The sequence below is a fragment of the Calliopsis andreniformis genome, chromosome 10 (assembly GCF_051401765.1).
Source record: "Calliopsis andreniformis isolate RMS-2024a chromosome 10, iyCalAndr_principal, whole genome shotgun sequence".
NCBI classification, from domain to species: domain Eukaryota; kingdom Metazoa; phylum Arthropoda; class Insecta; order Hymenoptera; family Andrenidae; genus Calliopsis; species Calliopsis andreniformis.
This window is the reverse complement of record NC_135071.1, coordinates 18,315,998-18,340,826: the sequence shown is the minus strand read 5'-3', so window position 1 is coordinate 18,340,826 and position 24,829 is coordinate 18,315,998. Positions and strand designations below refer to the sequence as shown.

The window sequence follows — 24,829 nt, the reverse complement described above, 5'->3', positions numbered from 1 at the left end:
GATTCATACATGTATATATTTATGTCCTTTATCAAATAGGTTGATGATAAAACCAACGTGATTGTGCTTTAGTCGCTTCTTTCGTAAAGTTACATACAAATGAAATGCATGACATTAATATTACAACTGATATAAAAACATTATTCCATCAATAACATTCGAGACCGGGAATAGGAAATTGGCTAGAGAAAGCTAGAACTTCTTTTCTCAAAGCTGCAACTTTCTCTTTAATAGAAGCATCTGTATCCAATACTTTGTTATAGTCAACCAATTTTGGACCAGAAATTTTAGTTACTTCCTTGACTAGTAACAACCCTGAAATGCATTCAAAATATTTATTAGACATTGTAGCTATAATTTTGTTTATAACTCATTCTAGTTTGAATATACCTCTATGTATGAAATCCACAACTTTATCTATATCTTCTTCAACTAAACCACGAGTAGTCAATGCAGGTGTACCAAGTCTAATGCCACTAGGATTCATTGCACTTTTATCCCCAGGTGTAGTATTCTTATTACAAGCAATAGAAATACTCTCCAAAAGCTTTTCTGCCTTAGATCCCGTAATACCTACAGGCCGAAGATCAAGTAATAGCATGTGAACATCAGTGCCATCTGTGCTGATTTTGTATCCAAGTTCCTGGAGACGCGAGCAAAGTCTTTTTGCATTGGCTATAACTCTCTTTTGATATTCTCGAAATTCTTCTGATTTGGCTTGTTTCATTGCTGTAGCAATCCCTGCAATTGTATTGTTATGTGGCCCCCCTTGGAGTCCTGGAAACACAGCCTGGTTGATTTTACTTTCTAAATCATACATAACTTTTTGTCCATCTTTTCCTATAGACTTCACTCCTTTACGAAAGAATATAACGCCGGCTCGAGGACCCCTAAAAATGATCAAATAAAATATTAATTGCATTCTCCGAAGCAATAAATAATTATGCAAAAAAAAATTACCTTAAGGTTTTATGAGTAGTAGTTGATACAACATCACTATATTCAAATGGACTAGGAATTTGTTCAGCAGCAACCAATCCTGCTATATGTGCCATATCACTGAACAAATATGCATTATTTGCATCTGCTATTTCTCTAAACCTTTTGTAATCTAAACATCTACTGTAGCAAGATACACCTGCTATTATAATCTTAGGTTTGAACAGTTTTGAAGTTTCTGCTAATTTGTCATAATCGATTAGGCCAGTTTCAGGATCCACTTTATATGGCATGGACTCAAAAAATAATGATGTTGCAGAAACCCTTTTATTTGCAGTAAAAAAGCCTATAAAATACATAAAACGTTTTGTAAGGCCCACTTTTACACTGTTAATACTTTAACAAATTCATATAAAAAAGTTTTATTACCATGAGTAAGATGTCCTCCATCGAAAAGGTCTAATCCCATTATTCTGCCATGAGGTTCAATTAGAGCTGTATAGACAGCAAAGTTTGCTGGACTCCCAGAGTATGGTTGTACATTACAGCCCCATTTTTCTGGGTCCAAATTAAATGCTTCCAAGCAACGTTTCTGTGCCAGCAATTCAATTTCATCTATGTACTCATTCCCTCCATAATACCTTAAATAAGAAGACAGTAATTAAATAAATATAATGCATAAACAAAATAATAAACAAGTAATAAAATATAATAAGTTATACCTTTGACCAGGAAGACCCTCGCTATATTTATTATGAAGGCAAGAACTCAGGCATTGGAGTACACTTAGAGATGTAAAATTTTCACTAGCAATCATTTCAAGGCCACATTCTTGCCTTTTTTTCTCTTTTTTCATTATTTCAAAAAGTTCTGGGTCTGTCTCCCACAGATTCTTATGGATCATTTCAGCCATATCCTGCATGAAAAAAAAAACAATTTATTTCTTCAGAATTTCAAACTGATAACTATTGCTTGATAATCATCAAGCTCATATTTATTTGAGTAACAGTTAATAGAATTATATAAAAAGACATTTAAAAAACAGCTAGAAAAATATACATAAAAGTGAATAGATTTTAAGTTAATGCTCCAATAACCATGCCAATCACGTGTATTACTTAACTTCTTACATTAAACTTTAATAACTCAATGTTAATAGTCATAATTTTCTTAAATCTTATTAAAAGTTGTGACATAGACAAAACTAATTAACTTTTCAAATTTAATTTGTATTATATTCACTCACGGTTTTACACGGCGTGCAACAGGTGGTCCAAAGATGTACGTTACGATTTGAAACTCCGAAGACTTCTGGTGTTTGGCCTTCATCGCGATCTTTTATATGCCGCGTTCGAGAGATTAATTCTTCCACCAATTGAAAACCGCGCCGATTCAAATACGACAAATTTCGAATCATAGTTGAAAGTTTCTTGAATCAAATACACGCTGTTATTAAACACTTGTACATTTAGCTCATCTTACATTTTCCCTAAATTAGTGTGATTAGACTGGCACATTCAATAATGATACCATCTAACCTATCAAGCCATCAGGAAAGAAGAATTTAGAACCGACAGTGCTGCGAACAAGCACTACGCGCATGATTTTCCAGATTGGTTGTTACTTTACTTCAACGACACAAATTCAAACAATTAGAACCATTTTACAGTTATTTACTAATGCAACGATTCAAGACTAGTTTTTAATCGAAGAATACATTAATTCATGTAAGTATCAAGTAGTGGAGTATATCTATCTGCTCCAAGAGCTTTTCTATAGTAATATTACACCGAATATTGTCCAAACCTAAAGTGATACTGTTACAGAAGATTAAACTAAAGAATTTGTTGTTCTTTTAACACTTTTATCTAATCGATTCAACAACTTTAAGAAGGAAATTGTAGCAGAAAAATGATTTATCTATTATAATAAAGAACATTCTGCTACATGATGCTTAAAGCGGATGACCCGATCTGATCCACTTTCTATCGCGATCGCTGGGTTTAATAAGTCTATAGAACATTTGAGTGTATCTTGTAATGGTTTCAATTCATCGTAATGTAACTTACTTTCCACTATAATTATTTTTCTATTAGTAATAAACGAGAATAACTAATTCCAAGGTTCTGTGATGACAACACTTTTTTGAAAGTATAATGGTTCACTATCGATGTACTTTCTGCGATCACACGAGTCTGTACCATACGTATCGTATTTCTTCACCGACCAATCCAGTCTACACTTTTATCAAGACCTTTTAAACGTTTTGCTCTTATCGTATTCAAGAAAGCTTCGTGTATTTCCTACTCTCTCAGATTTTCCACTTTATTTTTGGACCTTTCGGCTCGTTCATTCATACTATACATAAACTTACAAATATAATTCATACAGAATTTAAAAAATTTCGAATAATAGGCAGATTTGAAACTTTCTAAATTACATAAATATAGCTTTATGTGAGTATGTGCAATGTGCATATATAGAAACCTGAATTTAATTATTCGACAATAGTTGAAGACCATTTTTCGTCAAGCACGTCAGTGCTTCCTATTTTTATGACTGCATTGCCTCTCCTAAAGATGCAGAAGTCTGCCAACAGATTCGCGCGAAAGAAAGAAAAACGTGATGCAGTGGAGTACCCAAGCACTATGGAAGGAGTAGACTTATGATAGCCTTGAGTGACCAGTCAATTTTATTCTGACTGTCTTTGCGCCATTAAAATAACACGATATAATTCAGGGAATAGATTAGAATTCATTGACATCGCAGAATTATCGTGCACTTTTGTAAAATAATTAAAATGAATAGAACAATGAATGGAAAAAAGTTAAAAAGAACACGAGAATATAAGCAACAAAAACTCATCAATATGTTTTTATGTCACGGGGGTATCGCGTTGATGACCAAGCGCAATTATGAAACATAGTAAAAAAATAAGCTTTAATTTGTATACTTGTCTAAAATTGTTAAGTATTTTGTTAAGTTAAAGGTACATAGTTCATCCCTCCTGTTTACCTCTGTTTAAAATATATTTTTAACTTTATTTGTTACACTGAATATGTTTTTGATTTATTTTCCAATATATTCATTACTTGTTTATACGATTTATGATATGATGTTTAGCAATAGTAGATGATAACAGTGCGCGTAATGCGGTCAAAACAACGTGTGAGGAAATAACTTGACAATTATCCTATAAATAAACATTTCTTAATGAATCGCGGGGGTTCTCTTTTTTTAAAGAACTCGTAAGTAAAATGTTACTTTCAGAAACGTTTCTGTAAAGTATCATCTATCGGTAGCCACGAGATCACGATGAAAATAAACATTGCTAAATGTTTTTCAGATGATTGGATTGAATAAAAAAAGGAAGGAATTCTTACATCAGCGATCGCGTGACTATGATATACTTATGCACTGTTAAACGTGTTTGAGATAATTCCGATTGCGTAAGAAGAAGAAAGAGATTAAGGAAAGCCATAGGAAACCAGAAACGTATGTTTTGCAGTTCTTTATTTGTTATATGAAACATTATTGTTTTATCTTATTGCATTAGCCTATTATGTAAACTAAATATTTAAGAGTAAGAGCTATTTAAAATACTTTTGATCAATATAATTCTGATTTACTGCCTCTTCTCTTTAATAACAGAAATTTATTCATAAATAAGACTATCTATTTATGTAAATAAAAAACGTGCAGTGTAGAAAGTAAAACGATTAATAATATTGATCATTCATATTTTATGCTAATCTTGTATGAATGAATCCTTAGTTTATATAATTTTCTCTCCACCACTAATAATTCAATTTACTCTATTTCATGAAAAATGATTAAATTTAGCAATTATTTAGTTATCTAGAATTCTCTAATATCAGCTCATATTTTTCCACCTATTTTATATGCATTGTGGAAAATACTTATGGCGAACAGGACAAACAATGCAAACAAATTCACATGAAATAAATAACTAATGTGAATGATTAATTATAAGCAAACATTAAATACTATATGCAATGACATATTTACAACTTTAGCATTATTTAAAAGAGAAATCTATTTAATTATGTATTTTTTTATATACAAAACTTTAGCATAGGAGGTCTTGTATAAAGAAGAATTCTATTCAAATATTGCGATCATAAAATTTTTAGTTTCCATAGTATTCTACAATAATTAGTTAGTGATGTTTACAAAATATCACTGCATCAAGTTAATTCGCCTCCTGGTATCCTCCCCAGACCAATTTTCCTATAAAATTCTTCTAACATCTAATACTGCTTTATTTATTCAAAAAGCAATATTAAAATATACACGTTAATGAAAATTAAAACGCGTAGAAGTCATATTGCTCGTGTTAAGCAATCAGTCGTGACCATGAAGTATTAAATTTTTCTTTTTCTTTATGCATACCTGTGTTGCATTCTGCTTTTATTTACTTAAAAAATGAACCACTGAAATCTTATAGATCCAATTTACAATTGCAATTGAGCAGCTGCTATAAAGTTTAGCTGTACAAAGACACAAAAACGCGTTACAACTAAGCATTATATTATCAGAAGTGCGTCCCTTTGCAGATATTTATTACATATACGTTTGATACTTTCGTTTGCTTTTCTTTTTATTATAATACAATAACTTAAACAATTCTCTTCCAATAAAGTTTTTATGATTTCGTGCAAAAAATACAGGACTACTATCGATATTATCGTTAAGTATTCGTACTAGCTTCAACTCCAAAATCATCGTCACAGTGGTCATTCATCGAGGAACCTAGTAACGAAATATATGTATACAATTTATATATATCTATGTATACATGAATAACAAAATGTAATTCATGCTCTCAGAGCTTCCAAGTTAACATGTACGATGATTTTGACCCCTTCCTTCGATCAAAGGCTATCATTTTTACATGCATCTTAACAAAAAGATCCTCTGTCTATTGCTTCGTATATTGTGGTTTTTTATATCATTAAAAAATGCAGTCAAGAACATCTGCGATTACTTTAATGTTGTTAAATTAAATCTCATTGCTTGATGTTGAAAAAATATTCGTTTTACAAGTACTGCAGAATCTGCGAATTTGCATTTTTTTAAAATCTTTTACAATTATTCAAACAAGTACAGACATTCGTGCTCGATTCAAATAATATTTCATGAATGAAGTATTACTCATGTTACTGAGTGAAGAATATTCGAATTAGTCTTTAAAACGAAAGCAGTGATTAAGTTGGCCGTTTAGAACAGCATTGTGAAGCACGTACATTATTAAAATCACGGTTGCAAGTAGTCAAACTATCTGTACACTCACGTTTAGATTTTTACAAAGTATTGCGATACATCCTCGAAACTAGTATGTCCAGCTTTTATGAATATTACTGCACATTGTATCTCTTACGAACTGTTTACTTATAGTAGTATTCACCGATGTTGAAATGCGTTCTAGAAATGTGAAACCACGAAGCACGATAATTCTTTTTCGTTATAAGTGTTACACCTAACATGCTTCTTTAAATTATATGTATGTTACGTATCATATATATGTATTGTATCATATATATATCATACATATGATATAAATTATCGTTTCAATTAAGTTGCAGCAATTTATTATACTAACAGACTAACAGCTAATTCACCTGAATTAAAGTGATTTAACTTGACATATTCTGTAACTTTTGTTTAAAAACTTTAAAACCTTAGTTTCATTTAATAATTGTAACAAACTAATCTCTCAGAAGACAAACAAATATATTAAATAAATTGCTCCAATTTCTTCCAATATCTGATAACATTCTTAGGCATTTCGGAGCTATGAAGTTTAAACGCGTCTTCACGAAAGACTTCAATCACAGTTAAAGCAGAAGTAATGAACAAAATCATGATTCATAAATAGTAAGAGATCTCATATAATATCGTGGCAAGTCTTCAAACGAAAAGTATTCGGAAGTAGATTCATGATATCTAGTGAATTAAAAATAAAAAAAAGAAGACTGTAAAATATAATCTAATAGTAAGGCTTACTAGAACGATAAATGTGAAACTGTGAAATGATAGATTTCCTTTAATAATTAGTTCTCCGTAATTCTTAATCTGATTTGACACGTTCGATACGCGATGAATTAAACATTTACTGTGTTCGACGCCTTTTTTAAATTAAAAGTCTGCCTTGGTAATATGTTAGTCTACTGTTGTATATTTGCAAAATTTTATAAAGACTCAGTAAAGTATATTATAGGAAAAGACGCATAAAACACACAAAAAAGAATATATTCAAACACAAATAGCTCCAGGGTGTTTGGAAAGCAACTCAGATATTTTTCATAGAAATGATCTGGCAGGTGTTTCATAGCAATTTTTTGATATAACAATTTTGTATTTTTTAATTACATTTCCCTTCAATTAAGGCTTGATAATTACATTTTACTAGATAAATAAAAATGTATATCCTAGAAAAGGATCTTACAAAGGAAACTCACTTCTCCGTGAAAATTACATTAGAATGTTGAAAATATAAGATTATATGACAACTGTAAGTCTGCGTTTCAAACATCCTGAATAGAATATAAAACAGGATATGTAGACAATTCTTTTTTGATAATGAGCGTTAAGTATTACATCACGTAGAACAGTACAACAGTGTTTCTTTGGATCTTATTCATATCAATACAAAGATTTTACGTGGCAGGATCAAGTAACCAAAATTTCTGCAAATTCGAGCCATTTCTCTATAGAAGTAGTATTATGCTACATTCATAAATACCTTTTTCTTTGCTTCCTGACATGAGCTTTCTTCATTCAGTGGTTGCAATCCATACTCGTTTTTGCAATGACATTATGTGTTTAAACAAACTCTTGCTCTTGACAGAACTGAATGCATTGAGGACACTGTCTTCAAAAATATTTTTAAACTGTTGCCGCCGAGAGGCAAAATATTTACAAATACAAAGAATTGATTTCAATTGATAGAAGCGCGTCTATTCCTTCGTTGGGAGCATAGTAGAATCGATGTAGTACCATCGATCCAGCCACTACGTAAAATCCCTGTCGATTTGAAAGGGAGAACTTCCATGATGCACAAAGTATCGTTGCATGTTCATTACAGTCTCGTAATCCATCGTATACAAAGCGTAGATTTACCTTTCGTTAACATGATCATAATAATAAAATCGCGCACTATCTGGCTGAAGAATCGAATACACAAACGCATTTCCAACCACTGTGTGTCAGACGTCGCTTTCTTACTATAGAGTCGTATAAATTATGAGTGGCTGCCTAATTTTGTCTTCTTTTCTTCTGATGAAAATTTTAATTGTAAATCTTAATGGCCTTTTCGAGGTAGTTGATACGAGAACGCTTCGGCGCTTTGTTGACATGTTCCAAGCCTAGCCAAGGCCTATGTGGCAATGTGCCTGCGTTTAAAAGTGGATAAACTAGAAAATTTATTCTTAATCAGCGTCAATTTAAAATTTATACTACAACAATTATATACTACTTTCTTTCATTCGGTTATTCTCTACTCAAGTTTCATTTGGTCATTTTTTATTCAAGTTTCATTTGGTTATTCTTTATTCAAGTTTCATTTGGTTATTATTCTCTATTCAAGTTTCATTTGGTTATTATTCTCTATTCAAGTTTCATATCGTTTGGTACACTTACTCTGACTTGGATGAATACGGAAATCTGCGAGGTCCATGCAGTATTCTGGCGAGTCGATAATAAAGTGTGGTTTACCCATCGTCACCACCGCGAACTTAAACTTCAAAGTTTTTTTATGAATTCTCATAAAATATCAAATAAAATTAGATTAGGATGCCTACCTTCTCAAATTCTTTCTCCTGTACTCCTAGTTTCTTCAGTAATCTCTCCTTCATTTTTGGGAAAGGTTCACCCTGTGGACAAGTGTAAATAACGAAGCTATTTGTATCTACAAAGCTAAAGCGCAAACGAGAATAGAACATCTACTATTATAGATATGACTATGCTTACATGTTTAATTTTAAAGAAAAAGGGAATACCAAATGTAGAGAAAATATCTTTGTGAAAGTGTGCAACAGGAACCAACATTTCATCTTCTGCTAAATTTAACTCGTCGTTTGGAATTTCTTCTATCCTATATAATTTTGTGCCAGACGTGTTTAAGTTATCTAAAGGTACATCTTCTTTTGGACCAGGCGAAAGTTTACTACAATTGATTTCTAGTATCCTCAACTTCCCAGATCCATTTTCAGACAATTCTACCTGTTTCTTAGCTTCTTCGAGTAAGGTAGCTACAGTACCATTTTTATTAGGATAGAGGATAATTTCTTTTTCTTCCTTAAGAGATGGACCAACCCATATACATTTAAATTGTTTTTTGTTCTCAAGCTCATTTACTCTAATACTGAGCTGCTGATAATACAATTTTTTCGTTTTTGGTTTACAATAAGAAACCAAATCTTTAAGTGAACCCTCAAATGTACATTTTAGCGGATGCCCAGGAGAATCTTTATAACTATAAATGAAATGTAATTAAATTGTATAACGTACGCTATACTGCTGTGTTATATAAATTTACGTGCACTTACTTTTGACATTTGAAGAACTGTAGAAGGTACGGATCTGTGCCAACTCTTTGTGCTACAGCTCTCGCCATTTGATCATACGTCATTCTTAACGAAAGTTCCATTGTGAAGCCTGGATCATTAGGAATTGTTTTATCGCAGAACGTCACTTCTACTCTATGGAATAAATCCCTAAAATACAATTTCAACATTTGTATTATTGTTCTCTATAAGAAAATGCGTTTATATCTATGTTTTATGTAACTTACTTGAAGTATTCTCTACATGTTGGAAGCTCATACATTTGATTGTTTTCTTCTTTTTGAAACACAATTATATCTCCATCCATTAATTCTTCAAGAACCTTTTCTAACGCTTCTGTTAAGTTCTCTATCTTTTCTACCAAATTTGGCTTGATTTCTTCGTAAAGTGCTAATTCGGTATCAGGTGGAAATCCAGCTCTTTCGTTCAAAATTGGTATAAGTTCCTCTGCAGAAAACCATGATAATAATTATTTTCCACTGTTATAAAAATAAAAGATGTATGTCAGTAAACAAAAGAGCGTATTTCAAAAAAGAATATAACCAGAGGATCTAAAAGCAGTATGATATAGAATAATAATTAATAATCGAAAATACTCATTGTCTGAATCAGTTAAAATGAAACTTACGGACTTTGGCTTGGACTGGCATATAGTGGTGGCCACAGTAATGAATCTTCTTGTTCTTGGGATCGTATAATTTGAAAAATAATAATACATCGGTATCTTTGTCGAACGGTGGCAATGCTGTTAAGCCAGAATCGGGAGGTACAAGTTCAACAAACACAGTCCAAAGATTTGGATTTTCTGCGCACTGATAAATAGATTTCTGCAGATCAAGTTCTAATTCAAGCGGCATCGGTCTAGAAGTCTGGTTCGAACGTATATTCAATGGCCATAAACGAATTTGCTCTATTGGATATTTCTGTAGACAAAAATTTCATATAACATTACTTACACCAACCATCTAGGGATTGTTAGAGTGAAGTATTTGATACATTTTTAAATATCATATCTGTAATCACCTACCGTAAGTGTAGAACACAACGATATAGTATACAATGAAACTAATATCACATACTATAGAGCCACACCAATATTTCAACATTAAGTAATTTCAAATGTATGCATGTACCAATACTAACTTAAGAAGAGAGCAATAGCATGAAAAAATTGTCAACAATTACACTTACCAAGCTATCACTCAGCAATTCAAGAAACTCGTGCAAGGTACACTGCTTACGTACGCGAAATACACGATACAAAGCATGCTCTGGATCGTATAAGTCATTTCCTTGGTGACCGTCAAAGTTATCCTCAAGAAGGACGTTGACGGTTATATACAAGTATGCTTCAGTTCTTTCCTTTCTTCGTATTTGTTCCAGCCTCTTCTCCTCTTGCAGCCTCTCCACCAGCTAGACCAACAAAATTAAAATTATCCATATGTATACTAAATTCATCTCATTCGTGATTTTTTTTTCCTCATCTGTCTTCTAAAATTTTAATTTTTAGAAAAGCAGCATATTAATATCATGCTTTTGAGATTCGAGAACAGACAGTATTCGAAACATCAAAAGAATGAATTTTGTTTCACATCTATGTAATTTTAATTTTGTTCATCTGCCGCAATACAGACTACTAAGTCAAAAACAATTACACAATGAAAATTATTCAGCTGTAAATGATGATTTCATGTATCATATTTTAAAAATTGGTGTATATAAACATACTGTATATAGTAAATATTATAAATGTACAGATAGTTTATCTTCCTAGAAGCTAATGGATAATATTATGGAAAGAAATATTTCAATTTCTTAAAGAATAACTGCAAATTCAGATTGATATCTACTTTTAGCTAAAGTTACAAAATTTTAATAAAGGCTATTACTTTTTTAATTCAAAATTATTACACCTGTGTGAAACAAGTTCCTCATTAAATACATGACCATCATTTATGCCAAATAATAATAAAAATGTAATGTATGACCGTAGTAGTGTGGAGATGCTCTTTTATATTTTAAAACGTTAATTTATGGATAAATTATAAAGAAAAATATGGTTGTAATTGTCAACAGATAAAAATTAAAAACGGTTACAAATCAACTAGTTTAAATTCTATTTCTCAAATTTTCTAGTACTCAACAGTTTATTCCATATTTCTTCACTTCTTTTATGTCTAAAATATTATCATAATATTTATAGGTACTTTATAGTTATGAAATATTCACTCTGTGGATGATGCATTGAGATTTTTCTATTTATTAATATGTAACAACAAATAAATAGCATCTGCTGATGGTCATACTGACTATTAACATTGACAAAATTTAATGAATTAACGACTCGATTAATTGATCCAGACCTTATTACAAGGTTCAATGTTCTAACTTTATCAACGTTGATTCAGTTTTTAATTTACGAAAAATCATGAATTTGATAATATAAATCACATTTCACCTCACTCACTAAACGATCTGCATTAAATAACAAACACACTGTAGAAGACGTATTAAGGAAGAAGCCGATATTATTAATAAACTCTACTTATTGTTCACTTTTCTCTCTTTTTCTTTCAAAGTTATCTGATGCATGAGTTCAAACCCATTGCTTCAAATTAGATTTTCAATAATTATCTCACTATGTTATCTAATAAGTCTTTCCTGCCCTTATTTTTCTTATAGTTATTCACACATTTCCAATCTACTTTGCGATATGTCTGTGCATTTCTCACCCAAAGCTTTAAAATACTACAATACAATTATTTGTTTTAGATATATAATGTACAATATTTATTACAATAAACATTTCAAAACGATTCTGAGGCTCATCATGATAGCCTAATAACCAGGATTCTGTTATCAACCCGATTGTAATTTTTCTCATAGTACCTGAAGTGCAACGCGTACATTAATTATAGCTGTATAATCTTCAGTCAATTAATATATATCAGCATAAAATTTTTAAATAATGAAAAAAAAAAAAAAATAATAAGTTAAAAGAATCAACAAAAATTTCATTTTTACAAGACTCCATTGCCCATACAAAAAATCCTCTATCAAAACTTGAAAATATTCTCATTCGATTAAAACAAATCTCTATATATTAATTATTAAAAGTCTACTAATCATATGTTTTAGATAACATTAATACGAAATTTTTAATTCGATGTGTATCGTATCAAAATAAAACGTTATTTTATGAAGATAATTAATTACTTGATTCCATGCAATATAATGAAATTTTTTTCTTCACGGGTAATAAATATTAACACTGTAATGCGCGCGTAACACTATGAAAATGATTAAGTATGACGTATTACATACATGTTGTATCTGAATGGACATAATGTATAATAGTATCAACATTTGGTGATATAACAGCTTGTAAGCTGATAACACTATAAATTTCTGTTCATTAAAAAATATTAAGAGAAATTTTATAACAAATATTTGAAAATATATGTGTATGTATATATAGATGCTAAAAAAAATATTAATTTATTAAATTTAATTTGTAGATCTTATTTTCTGATTAATTCATATATCCAAAATATTGAATTTATTCAAATAGGTTTCTATTCCGTTCAACCCATTTCATTCTTGTGTTTCAACTCGATGTGTTATGAATCTGGTGGTCTCATATACTCTGAGCTAATTAGCTTAAAACATATTTAAGAAATGGGAAGAGTTTTATCAGAAAACAATGCAAACAATTTACAACTCTTTCCAGCTCTTGCATGATATTTGTTATTTAAAAATCATGAATATAGAGATTTGGATTTCGAGGATTTTGTGTGCATGGACGAAGAGTCGTAGTCTCTGTGTGTGAGTCTTTAATTGAGTCAGTCGCGTCTTTGTCACGTTCAAGGTCGCTCAACTCCTGGGAAAGCTCTCTTTGAAGGACGTTTCTGACCTCTTGAGGTATATCTCCTTCCTTGACTTCTTGCAAGACGTTTTCCAACTCAGAGTTCCTTATGTACACCAACATATAGGCATTTGTACAGTGTTTCACACCCATAGACATGTCCTCATCTTGACCACCATAATTATGCTCAATAGCTTCCTGTTTTGTACACCTTGAGACGACATCATCGTCGAATTTACACCACTGTTACAAGACGAAGCAATTAATCAAAAACACATGTATCTAATATTGATTAACTTAATAATCGGCAATAGAAACAAATTATGTTTAAAAAATATAGTTTTCCGAAATTAAAAATATTTAAATGATCTATACTTTATAGCAAATCTAAATTTGTACGTTCTAGAATAATTATACTTATATAATGACAGTATAGCAAGAACACATACTTTTCCGTCACCGGCTGGATTAATAAATACTACATAATGTCCACCATGATTATCTCCACTGTGAACCAAGACTGCATGCAATGTGTAATCTGCACTCGTTGCTTCCTTATTTTGTAAATATTTGCCAAGACTTATTTTGTCATAGAACTCGAACCTTCGCAAAGCGTGTAAAAAATATAACATATAATACACGAAGATTACTATGACAGTCATTTTACTATGATACAATAGTGCCTACCTGTCATTAAATTTGACAGAACAATCTGTAAGGGGATCATACTGAAATCGCATTAAATGTAAATGTAAGACTGGAGGAAATGATTGGAAGATAACACCTTTTTCTGCTTCTTGTAACCCATTTTCCCCCGCATCATATTTATTATCACCATCCAAGCTTTCAGTGCTTACATAGTCATTAAAAGATTCATAAACTAAAACGGAACACAATATTTTTTTATTACAATAAAAATGTAACTTTTACTTCAATAACAAAATTATTTATTTAAATACTCACTGTTTTTCTTGCCCTTTATATTTAACTGTATATCATAAAACGTCTCGACTCTAGTTGATTTGTAATCAATATTTTTACATTTGATGAATGATACCATTTTCCCTTCAAATAATTTTGGTACTGTACCCTCTACACATGTTCCCTTCATTTTACTTTCCAACTTATCTAAAAGCTAAAATAGACATTAGTAAATGTAAGAAAATCGTTAATTATAAGGTATTTTGTTCGCTTACCACTCGTAAAAATTCTTGAACATCATGCTGCATGAAAGAATCCAATGTTTCCCAACCAAAACTTTTGGTTAGTTTCTTGGTGCCTACTGGTTTGTCGGAAAATTGTAATTCATGAAAAACCCTTTGCAAAGCCAAAGCAACACTTTTACTAGAATCGTCACTTTCTGTTGGCATCTTATAGACTGCTTTACGTAACTATAACAAAAAGTATAAAAAATCAAGGTAAATTTTTAATTACTTCAAAATATTCCGATTTAATCAACAATCGACATACCTGATTGGTAAAATACAAAGTCTGAAGCAAAGAATTCATATAACAGGTAGCACCTTGATTTTTTAAACCTACAAATCCTGTGTGTTTTTTGCTATCCCAACTGACACCATGTGGAGCATCAGCCATTACATAAACCTATTTTAAATAAATAGATATGAAAAACGGTGTGAGGAATACTTAGTATTTGGGAAATTAATTTATTAAAAAATTGGTAAATTATGTAATTTGATAAATGTTTTGGAAAATTACACATTACTGACCTCAAGTGTAATAGAATCATCTTTAATAAAACCTTTGTCAGGATCAAGAACATCCTGCCATGTCATAAAATGACTAAATCCCCAATCATTTTCTTTACTATAGAATAGATGTTGAATCTCTAAAATAAGAATTCATGTACTTAAGTATATTATATTATAGTCTATAAAATACAAAAGAAATCAGATTAATTTCTAAATATTTGGTAGGAAGAAGACTGATACATTAAATTATACTTACTTCTACCAAATGGTTCCTGTCCTTCCTTACAAGAAAGTAATCGAAGATCTGCAATTGCATAACAACTCCACGAAGCAGACTCACTTTCTCCATTACATTGAAGGAAAAAACCAAGTGATCTTTGAGGTGATCTTTCTTGTGTCTGACTTGATCTTGGCATTACCATTATTTTCCAAGGCAAATTTCGAACATAACATGGAGGTGACAGCTGGGTGTCCTTCATTTTAGAAACATTTTCTACTGTGTAACGAAATGTTGCTTCTGATCTTGCTTCATCTGATAAGAGTTAAAAATAAGAATATCATATTATAACTGAACATTAGTACAAAAATATTTTAGTATATTTAGAACAAAATGTACTGGAGTAAGAAAATATTCCTTGATTTTACTTATTGAAGAAGTCAACTTTTAACCCATTTGCATCCAAGCGCGGAATAATCCGCAAGCCGCGACTGTCTGCTATCACCGAGCGCGGAATAATCCGCGAGCCGCGATTGTCTGCTATTACCGACCGCGGAATAATCCGCGAGCCTATTTTCCACCATTTGCGAAATATTCTTTGGTTGTGACAGACCACGTTTAATCATTTGTGGGAACGTTCCTTCGTTTTTTTGTGAAAATCTTTCAAACTGCCACTATGAGTAAGTGCTGTCAATCTATATTTAAACTCCATGAATAATTTGGATGTACTGCACATACGATTGACCGCGCGCGGTGATACGAGTCAGTCCTCAGTTGAACGTCGCTGATGTTTCAACGCGGCAGCTTAAATAGAGCGATGATGCAAATGGGTTAATAAAATTTTTAACATTTTACAAAGCATTTTAAAAAACTATAATTTTAAGGAAAGCAATATCATCTTTGTTTTACCTTCCTCCATTTCTTGATCTTGAACTATACAGGCTAATTCTGCTTCTCCGTTCATAGGGCTAGTATCATTACCATCTCCTCCACCATCATTTGGTGTTTCTAAAAATTAAAACATTTAGTGACACATCCACGCTTTATAACAATGATACAGATGAATTAGGTATTGATTTATGCTGAATCAGCAATATACAAAATATTAGTCAACATACTTTGTTGTTGTTGTTCATACCTTAAGGGTTACATAGTATCAGAAATGTTGTACACCTTTCCATTAAGCTTATTCATACACATGTATAAAACTACACAAATCACTTAATGCTTTGCAATATTTCTGGAAAGATCAGTGTATACAGGAATCTATATAGCAATTTATACAAACATTTGAGAAGAAATGCTGTGTCAGATTTTAATTATTATGACATGACTGAACAACAAATGAATGTTTATATCAAATGAAAATCTGCATCTAACCCTACATATGACTATTATAAGTATACAAAATTTGCAATTTTTCTATCATTAAATTTCAGGTACCTATTACTACTATAATACAAATGAAACTATTTAAAAAATTAAAAAAACGGTGTAATGACCGCATAAATACAAATCCCAAATACATACTTAATCATATTGAAAATCCCGCTAAATAATTTCGTAGGAAACAAGCACGATTGTAGAAAATACGTAAAAAATATGTATCACGACGAAGTCAGAAATATTTTCTATAACCTCAAGGTGTAAAACGAAAACATTGAAAATCCGACGAATAAAACAGGAAGAAATTGAAAACGGAGTCGAACAAATGACGATAAAAGCACACCTTCTTGTGTGTCCATTTCCTCGACTTCATTGACCTGAACTGGTGCCAGGTTAAGCTGCTTGAGGTTCTCCTGGTCGTTAACGTGGTTCATCGCAATGCCGATATTGATGGTCGTCTTGATTGCGCCGGGAACCTCGGTGGCGGCTTCCGCCGTCGAGGTTACTTCTGAAGGTAGTTTAACTGGCGTAACTACGACCGAATCTCGATTAGCAATGGATTGTTGTCGTTCGATACTCCGACTGTTCCCGTCGAAAACGGCAGACGGCTCGTGTTCGATGAAATCCTGCCGCAACTTCTCAATCCCGAACGGTTCAGCAAGACTCGCGTCACCACTACCACGGCTCGACAGCGACGACGTTTTACCACACGACGACGACGAGAACGACGACGACGAGGACGACGACGATGAGGACGATTGATACTTGCTCGCGATGCGCCCAATTTCTGCGACTATCAAGTGCCCCCGCTTTTTCGGCGGACGCCCACACCATATATTCCAGCCTCGTGCGATATTTTCGTAATTCTTACGTTGTTCCTTCTCTGCTCGCCGCGGCTGTTTCTTTTCTTACTCTCCCGACACCTGTCCTGCTTCCACTTTTCACTTTGCACTCCCTCGCTCCTCCTCGGCCGATCCGAGAAACGGTTTCCGCACCGCGGGACCGGCGCGCTGCTAATCGGGAGAGCTACGTACTTCTCGCGAACCTCGGCTCCTTTACGTCTTAATCGTAACACACGTTCCAACGTTTGTCAACAGGCCACCGTGCGAGCGCGTCCTTCTCCCGGTGCTTCCAGCTTTCCAACGTGCCCACTGATACACTCAGCTGACGTTTTCGCGGACAAAGACAGGACGATCTGTTTCCACGATCGTCTCCCCGGATCTCTTTTACGCGAAAATAAACAAAATGGCGACCAGCTGAAACGCTCTCCTGTCTCTCTAACTGTTCTGCATGCAATATTTATGGGTCGTGGATTTATTGGGTTTGGACAGAGGGCAGAGTCGATGGTGAGGTTTTTGCTTCGTCGACGCGACGCGGGAAATTCGAACTGTGGCGGTGGGAAGGTTGAGGGTTGGGATGATTTCAGCTGGTTTTGTGTTTGATAAGATTTTCAGCGTTGAGTATGTACAGAAGTTATGTAATATATTGAAGTGTGGAAGATATGTGTGGCGAAGTATGTATTTAAACGGTTACACCAATTTATATTTGTTAATTTCGGTATCTATAGGAGCCACACGAGTCACAGGAAGTAGATGGGTACAATAGTCCATCAAGATCAAGACTGAGTATCCAATAATTATCCAGTAATAATAATAATAATAAGTAAATCTGGTTTAGAATATTTTAATATGATATGTTCCATTCCCATTATTTCATTCTTTAGAAGTAAAGATGGAAACTTCAAAGATGTTTTTCTTACCCTTACGATTAATTAACATGGAAATTAGAAATTTCTATTGTTTTCATTTATTACATTTTACCTAACATAAATAAATAAGCGTTTACAACGTCCCATTGTTGTAAACATTTGTTTAATAATGGTGGAAAAGGTGAAACAATATTTCTCTTTTTTTATGGCGAGAAATAAACAATGATATTACTGCGCATCATTTTAGAACGTTTTACTTTGCATAGTTCGTAATCACAAATTACACGTATAAGTATAGAGGTAAACAAATGAATTATTATAAATCTTTAATGCGCAATAACCTACAAAATAATTTGTAATCACTATTATAGCAACAGAAGTAAATTGTTCGCTTGACGTAATGACTTGTACAATATTACGAAATTTATAACTGCATATCTTCAGATAGCAAAAAAAAATGTAAATAAAAATATGGAAAATTATGTAGGTTAGGAATTTACAACTGAAGTTCACAAAATTTTTTATTTCAATAGTTCATGTTATTTGAATACTACAACCAGCAATAACATTCGTGAATCTATGTATCACAAGTTTCTTCTAACATGTATTACAGTATGTATACATTTAGATCGTCGAATAACAATTTCCAAAATTATGTATAATAAAGTCAAACGATTTTATGTGTTTACAATGATATGACAAATTAATACTTTTGTGCTTGGAATTAATATTCGAGCTTGCTTCATTAAGTTTAAATATTAAATAATACTAAATTTACTTTGGACTTAATACAGTGGGTGGTCCCAATAAATAAAAATTATAAAATCATAAAACAATTCATAAACTATAAAATCATAAACAGAACTTATGTTCTAATATTACATTTTAACAGTGTAATACGTTCTAGGCCATATCTTCTTTTGTGCTTTTTACTTAAGAAAAAACTATAAATATTTTTTAAGGTGTACAAACTATTGATAAAACTTCGATACTTGCTCAGCTGTTTGATTTTAACTATAGAATGCTTAAAATTAATATATTTGAAGTAAGGATAACTTTATATAATACTTGTCTTTTAAGTTCTAATGTCTTTGTGATATTACATAAAGAAAATTTATAACATATAGTTACAAATACTTCATTTCTCTTTTTCAAGTTTTTATAAATAGCACATACCTATATCTGGCATTGTAGTTACTAATTACAAAAATGGATAGTTCACGTATATCTTCATGTCGACTAGAAATTACAAATACAAAAAAAAAAGTATGAATAGTTACAAATTGTCTATATAAGTATACATATATACATACACACACCCACACATATAGAGTGTACAAAAGAGAAGTATCTAATCATTCATGAGAATTCCAATAGCTATATTCTGACGTTTTGGTGTTTAAAAAAGTTAGAATGCTTACGTTATATAAAGTTGGCAATATAACATTTTATATTTACATCTATTGAATCGAACATACTTTTGAAGTTCCGTGCGATTCATCCATAGCTGCTGCCCGTCTTTTTATACCTTCCAAATATATTTCACGATTAAACAAACCACCGCCAAGAGGAATTCTGTAATGAATATTAATTAAAAAAACATAAGATTTGAAAAATATTGTATGACTGTATGAGTAATAAATACGCACGTATCAATACCAGGCCTTATGGTTGTTTTAAAAACACCCCATACAGGCTTATGGTCTGAGGTACAAATGCTTGGAACAGAATCGTACACCAGACATTCTATAACTCCATCTTTATTTGAATTAGTACTTTCGTGACTAACTCTTCGAATGTATCCTCTCGTATGTCCTTTACCCTTAAAGAGAATCCTGTCAGTATATGCAGGTGTGCGTTGTTTGCTACTTGAGTCGAAATTTTGTGTTCCTGGATCATATTTATAAGTGGGAGGGAACGTAATCGGCGCTTCTTCAAAACCACGTAAAACTGCCCCTTCATTGAGAATCGTTCGTAATTGATCTTTGTGTAAATTCACTGGTGATTGTTGAGGGAAACATGATTCGGTAACCCATTGAATAACTTCTTCTCGCGGCTGTGCTAAACGAAAATTTAAATCTCCACACCAAAATACACAATCGAAATTTTGAGTTACATCTGGAAATATAGAATCGTTAAATATTTTTGTTATAATCATAAAAATAATGGCATTAAATCTTATATTCTCACCTTTGCTTTTATGCCTTATGGGTAATTCTTTAGGAAGGTCAAGATTTCTGATTATCCTTTTAATGTCATTTACTCGTTCTTTAACTTTGTCTTGGTGTGCAGTCAAATGTGCAGTGACAAAGAGGAAGCTAGTGCCAAATAACATTAAAGCTATTGCCACTGCTCCCTTTGTTCTAAAAGCAGTTCCTGTTCTAGTTGAAAAGCTGGCATCCTCAGCAACAGAACAGAACCAAATTAAATCTCTTCTTATAAACAGAGCAAGATGCAATGTTCCTAAACCAGTACTAAAAAGTAGTACATGGGATGGACCAAGAGTTTCCTGCAAAGCTGCCTCCCATTCATTTCGTTCAGAACACGATTCTTGTGTTCCAATTGCTAATAAATCCGGCACAGTTTCTATATCTGAAGGTAACATAAAATCATTTAATTCTTTTGGTGGACTCTGTCCATTCATGTTCCATGTTCCAATAAAAATCTTCAGTTCACGGTTTGGTAATACTTTTTCAAGTTCTACTGGTCCAAGTAATGAATTTGCAGCAATTCTTCCATGAAGAAAATTTCTATAACAAGATAAATTATTTAAATGAACAACTAATTTTCATAAAATTATATTTTTTAAGTATTCTTACCTTTCTCTTGCTTTCTGTGTAGGAATTAGATTAAGAACTTGAGCAGCTAATAATGCTTGCTTTGCTAAATTATTCATAGATGATCCATTTGTTTGAGACTGATGACGTTCTTTCTTTTTGGATAATGCATCATGGGAAGTAGAACGTGGTTTAAACTGAACAGGTGCACTTCTTATAGATTCAGGACTTGAGTGTCTCATAGAACTTGTTGGTGAATTTATTACTAAATTATCCACAGATCGTCTGTGAGTTAGTCTTTGTCTTAAATATGTAGGAATACTTGGAGAAACAGATCCAGAAGATGAATTATCACCTAAAACATCAAAGTATTATACAATTACATAAAATTATGTAACATCAATATGAAACATGTATAACATGTACATCCTTGAAAATAATGTCTTGAAGAAATGAATTTAGCATTATAAATTACGACATTAAGTAATATTACAATGTATATCTGTAATGAAACCAAATTGGTTCAATTGCATTCTATTGCGGTCTTAAGATTGACACAGTTACTCACAGAAATTAGCAGGAATATGCTCTGATTCACATGAAGTGTCTGCCTCAATTAGAGATCTCTACTTATTTCTTAAAAATGGTATCATAACAGTATTACTGTAGATTATGAATAGCATACCATAGCATATTATGAATTTAGAATATCAAATAATTATTTATAACACAGGGAAAGTATTATTCAGTACTTTTAACACTTATAAATAATTTCATATTTTAGATATCAATATTTTATTAGCCACCAAATAGAAAAAATAATATCACATTTATACAATAATAAAATGAAAAATATTTGAAGCACAAGAATCAAATTGTAAGCAGCAGATAGATATTATTTATTATACCTTCTTTTCCTGGTTTTTCAGTATTGTTACATTCATGGTAGTGAACCATAGTGTATACATCAGAAGGATTGTAGGATTGCCGTTCCATTTCCAGGAAGAAATAAGTGATATATTTTCCTTTTGTAAAATATTCATCCTTCAAATTTTTTTCATTTTTTTCATGATCAATCAAAAGATCATTTTCATCTTCTGATGATTCTTCAATTGAATCTTCTGCTATGTCTGTAGATAAATCACTATCTTCACTACTCTCTTGGGAGATTACTTTTGATTCTTTTGATAGAAATTTATTTGTTACATGTGAAAATTTTGTAGTATTAGAATTAGGGACAAAATTTGGCACTTTTGGAAAAGAATGCTTTACTGAAATTTTTTCATGAAATTGATATGTATGTTCTGTATTATTATCCTCTTTTAGGAATGCAATTTTTACATCTAAATTCCTATCTGAACCAGTATTAAAGTCTTTTTTCTCTTTATCCATACTAATGTTTGATATACTTGCAGCCTTTTTATTATTTTGTAAACTTAAGACATTTGTTGATGTACCACTCACACATGTATCATCCTTTTTCTCAAAATTGTGACTATTAGATTTATTATCTTTACATTTTTTATCATTAACATTTTTAACAAAAGCAGTTTTGCAGTTTTTATTTTCAGTATTGTCAAGCTTTAAACCACTACCATCCTGCTGTGACTGAAATATTCTTTCTGTTTTGTAAGTATCACTATGAACTTCTTCAGTCAAATTTTTAATATTTCCTTCTGAATATTCTTCAACTTTTAAATGTTTTGTTAAATCTTTTTCTGACTTAGCACCTTTCCGTTTTTTAAATACTCTAAATAATTTATTACGTAAAGAAAGTTTCTCCTTCCTATTACTTGTATTAGACATTCTTCAAAAACAAAATTTTAAGTAGTTTTTTGAACATGTTCACATGTTCAAGATAATGATTTAACTGACTGATGTTAGAGCTCACAATACTTCTTATACAAAGAACAGCCTTTCCTACACTAATGTGGAGGTATGGCGGGGATATACAAGGTCACTACCTCATTCAAACAGGTTACACAATGGACAAAAAAAGAAACATTGTAATGAACATATTCTAATGAAGTACACAAATTCCAAACAAGCGCGTAAGTTTGTTTGGAACTTATTATTATGTTATCTTATCTCATGTAAAATAAAAAATTAAAGAATGTCATTGAAGTATATGTAGAGTGAATTAAAATACATGATACAACTAAAATGAATCAATATTTAAAATAAAGAAAAAAATGATCTATTCAATTGTTTGAACTTTCTTTGAATTATGGTATTAGTATTTTAATTGTATTATGTACTTTGTATTTAAAAAACCATAACATAATTATTACCTTCAACAATAGGATCCTGTTGTTCTCTTCCTATTATAGCTCTATTCTTTTCCATTATATTTTCTGGCACATGATGTATATTATTTGATGCATGTGCTTCCTCCTTTTCCACTAATACATCTGTTTGGCAATTCCCATTAACAGAGGCTACTTCAGATTTAACAGAAGTACGACTTAATGTAGTTGGAGACAATCTACTGACAGTTAAACTTTGTGGCGGGGTTCTGCTACGTTCAGTCATTGCACAGCACAATGAAAGTTTTGTACTAGTATGAGATCCATGTTGTGAATTTTCTACCTTAGAATTTTTATTAGAATTACTACTTTTACAGGATGCTTCCAAGCAACCAACTTTGGTCTTCTTATTCATAAGCATACGACAAAGAGACTTTTTTTTTTGCTTTGACTTAGGAGAAATATCTGCCTTAGCAGTACTTGTTGCATTAGCTGCATCAGTTTCTTTGCACTGCTCCATTGCATTTACAGTTTTATATGCTCTGAACACAACTTTGCTACTGTTACTATGTAAATTGTTTAGTTATTACTTATACAAAGAATACTGCTTAAAAAATTTGATCAAGACAAATCTTTCTGTTATATACTATCACAATATAAACCAAAATGTAGGCTTTTACAAAGTGCTTTCCAAATTATGATCTTTCATACCTTGGTATAATCAATGACCACTCAAACACTTTATAGTCATTCATAGAGCAACTCATTAATTACAGTACATAGTCTTTATATAGACAATGCATATTTATTCCAAGAATTATCTATAGCTTATTGTACAATGTAGACTAGAATTGTAAAACAAGATATTTTATCTTGTCAACATATATAATTTTTAATCCTCTTAATATTTTTTTATCAGCATCTTCTGTGTTTAAATAAATTCAATATTATACTAATAAGTAATTGCACTTCAAATATTACTAAATTTAACACTTCTTTATAGAATAATTCGTGAGGAATAATTAGACTAAAAATAAATAACATACATTTGTAAATATAATGTTTATGTTGACAATTCAATTTGAAATTCTCGATTTATTTGCTTAGGCACGAAATTCATCTTTTATGCGTGTATGTGTAGAATATTATATATATTTTGTGTATTATATCGTATATATATATTGTGACCAGGAACTGCTGTAGTTAATTTTTTTTAATACTATTGTGCTAAAGTATTGTGCCAAATCAGATCCGATGATAAAGCATCATCGAATATCAAAAGTTAATTTGATCTAATTCGTATTCACTGCTTTCACAGCATTACGAAATTCACTTTGACTTTGGCTTTCACATTGGCAATACATTGACACGTCATTCACATTGAAATCCAT

At 31.6% G+C, this 24,829-nt stretch overlaps 3 protein-coding genes across 11 annotated transcripts; all 3 read right to left on the bottom strand.

Annotated features, from left to right (window-relative positions):
- Positions 1–61: 61 nt before the first annotated feature.
- On the bottom strand, positions 62–3,049 carry Shmt (serine hydroxymethyl transferase). Of its 2 annotated transcripts, XM_076387125.1 has the most exons (7): positions 3,009–3,049; positions 2,186–2,368; positions 1,662–1,855; positions 1,369–1,580; positions 961–1,285; positions 391–890; positions 62–315 (listed from the first exon to the last, which is right to left on the bottom strand). In XM_076387125.1, the coding sequence occupies exons 2-7, from the start codon at positions 2,354–2,356 to the stop codon at positions 149–151; spliced, it is 1,569 nt and encodes a 522-aa protein (XP_076243240.1). In that variant the 5' UTR covers positions 2,357–2,368; positions 3,009–3,049; the 3' UTR covers positions 62–148. The 2 variants fall into 2 exon arrangements, with proteins under 2 accessions (XP_076243240.1, XP_076243238.1); XM_076387123.1 differs by lacking the exon at positions 3,009–3,049 and having other exon boundaries at positions 2,186–2,411.
- A 2,456-nt stretch (positions 3,050–5,505) lies between these two features.
- Usp7 (Ubiquitin-specific protease 7) lies at positions 5,506–17,361 on the bottom strand. Of its 6 annotated transcripts, XR_013002764.1 has the most exons (19): positions 17,051–17,275; positions 16,231–16,329; positions 15,361–15,636; positions 15,123–15,241; positions 14,863–14,997; positions 14,589–14,783; positions 14,356–14,527; positions 14,080–14,272; positions 13,842–13,995; positions 13,441–13,635; positions 10,719–10,940; positions 10,156–10,450; positions 9,755–9,974; positions 9,510–9,677; positions 8,932–9,436; positions 8,763–8,834; positions 8,602–8,701; positions 8,083–8,375; positions 5,506–7,986 (listed from the first exon to the last, which is right to left on the bottom strand). XR_013002764.1 is itself a non-coding variant. In XM_076386509.1 (18 exons), exons 1-18 carry the CDS (start codon positions 17,139–17,141, stop codon positions 8,251–8,253), a joined length of 3,336 nt encoding a protein of 1,111 aa, XP_076242624.1. In that variant the 5' UTR covers positions 17,142–17,361; the 3' UTR covers positions 5,506–8,250. The 6 variants fall into 6 exon arrangements, 5 of the variants coding, with proteins under 5 accessions (XP_076242624.1, XP_076242622.1, XP_076242621.1 ...); XM_076386509.1 differs by having other exon boundaries at positions 5,506–8,375; positions 17,051–17,361; XM_076386507.1 differs by having other exon boundaries at positions 5,506–8,354.
- A 1,562-nt stretch (positions 17,362–18,923) lies between these two features.
- On the bottom strand, positions 18,924–24,353 carry Inpp5e (Inositol-3-phosphate synthase). 3 transcript variants are annotated; one of them, XM_076387288.1, is made up of 6 exons: positions 23,484–24,353; positions 22,101–22,322; positions 21,235–21,547; positions 20,606–21,165; positions 20,065–20,533; positions 18,924–19,990 (listed from the first exon to the last, which is right to left on the bottom strand). In XM_076387288.1, the coding sequence occupies exons 1-6, from the start codon at positions 23,956–23,958 to the stop codon at positions 19,876–19,878; spliced, it is 2,154 nt and encodes a 717-aa protein (XP_076243403.1). In that variant the 5' UTR covers positions 23,959–24,353; the 3' UTR covers positions 18,924–19,875. The 3 variants fall into 3 exon arrangements, with proteins under 3 accessions (XP_076243403.1, XP_076243404.1, XP_076243402.1); XM_076387289.1 differs by lacking the exon at positions 22,101–22,322 and having other exon boundaries at positions 23,484–24,351; XM_076387287.1 differs by lacking the exon at positions 23,484–24,353 and having other exon boundaries at positions 22,101–23,270.
- Between the last annotated feature and the right edge of the window lie 476 nt (positions 24,354–24,829).

Bases quoted from the DNA above. Each gene is read 5' to 3' on its own strand.
- Shmt (XM_076387125.1), bottom strand. From the start codon at position 2,356: ATGATTCGAAATTTGTCGTATTTGAATCGGCGCGGTTTTCAATTGGTG. The intron at 1,856-2,185 runs GTGAGTGAATAT...TTTTTCATGCAG, and splicing joins GTTGCACGCCGTGTAAAACC to GATATGGCTGAAATGATCCA. The intron at 316-390 runs GTATATTCAAAC...AATGCATTTCAG, and splicing joins TGTGGATTTCATACATAGAG to GGTTGTTACTAGTCAAGGAA.
- Usp7 (XM_076386509.1), bottom strand. From the start codon at position 17,141: ATGAACCACGTTAACGACCAGGAGAACCTCAAGCAGCTTAACCTGGCA. The intron at 15,637-16,230 runs GTAAAACAAAGA...AACTCTTATCAG, and splicing joins AGATCAAGAAATGGAGGAAG to ATGAAGCAAGATCAGAAGCA. The intron at 10,941-13,440 runs GTCAGAAACGTC...TTGTTGGTCTAG, and splicing joins AAGGAGATATACCTCAAGAG to CTGGTGGAGAGGCTGCAAGA.
- Inpp5e (XM_076387287.1), bottom strand. From the start codon at position 22,998: ATGTCTAATACAAGTAATAGGAAGGAGAAACTTTCTTTACGTAATAAA. The intron at 21,166-21,234 runs GTAAGAATACTT...ATCTTGTTATAG, and splicing joins ACACAGAAAGCAAGAGAAAG to AAATTTTCTTCATGGAAGAA. The intron at 19,991-20,064 runs GTGCGTATTTAT...TATTCATTACAG, and splicing joins ATAAGGCCTGGTATTGATAC to AATTCCTCTTGGCGGTGGTT.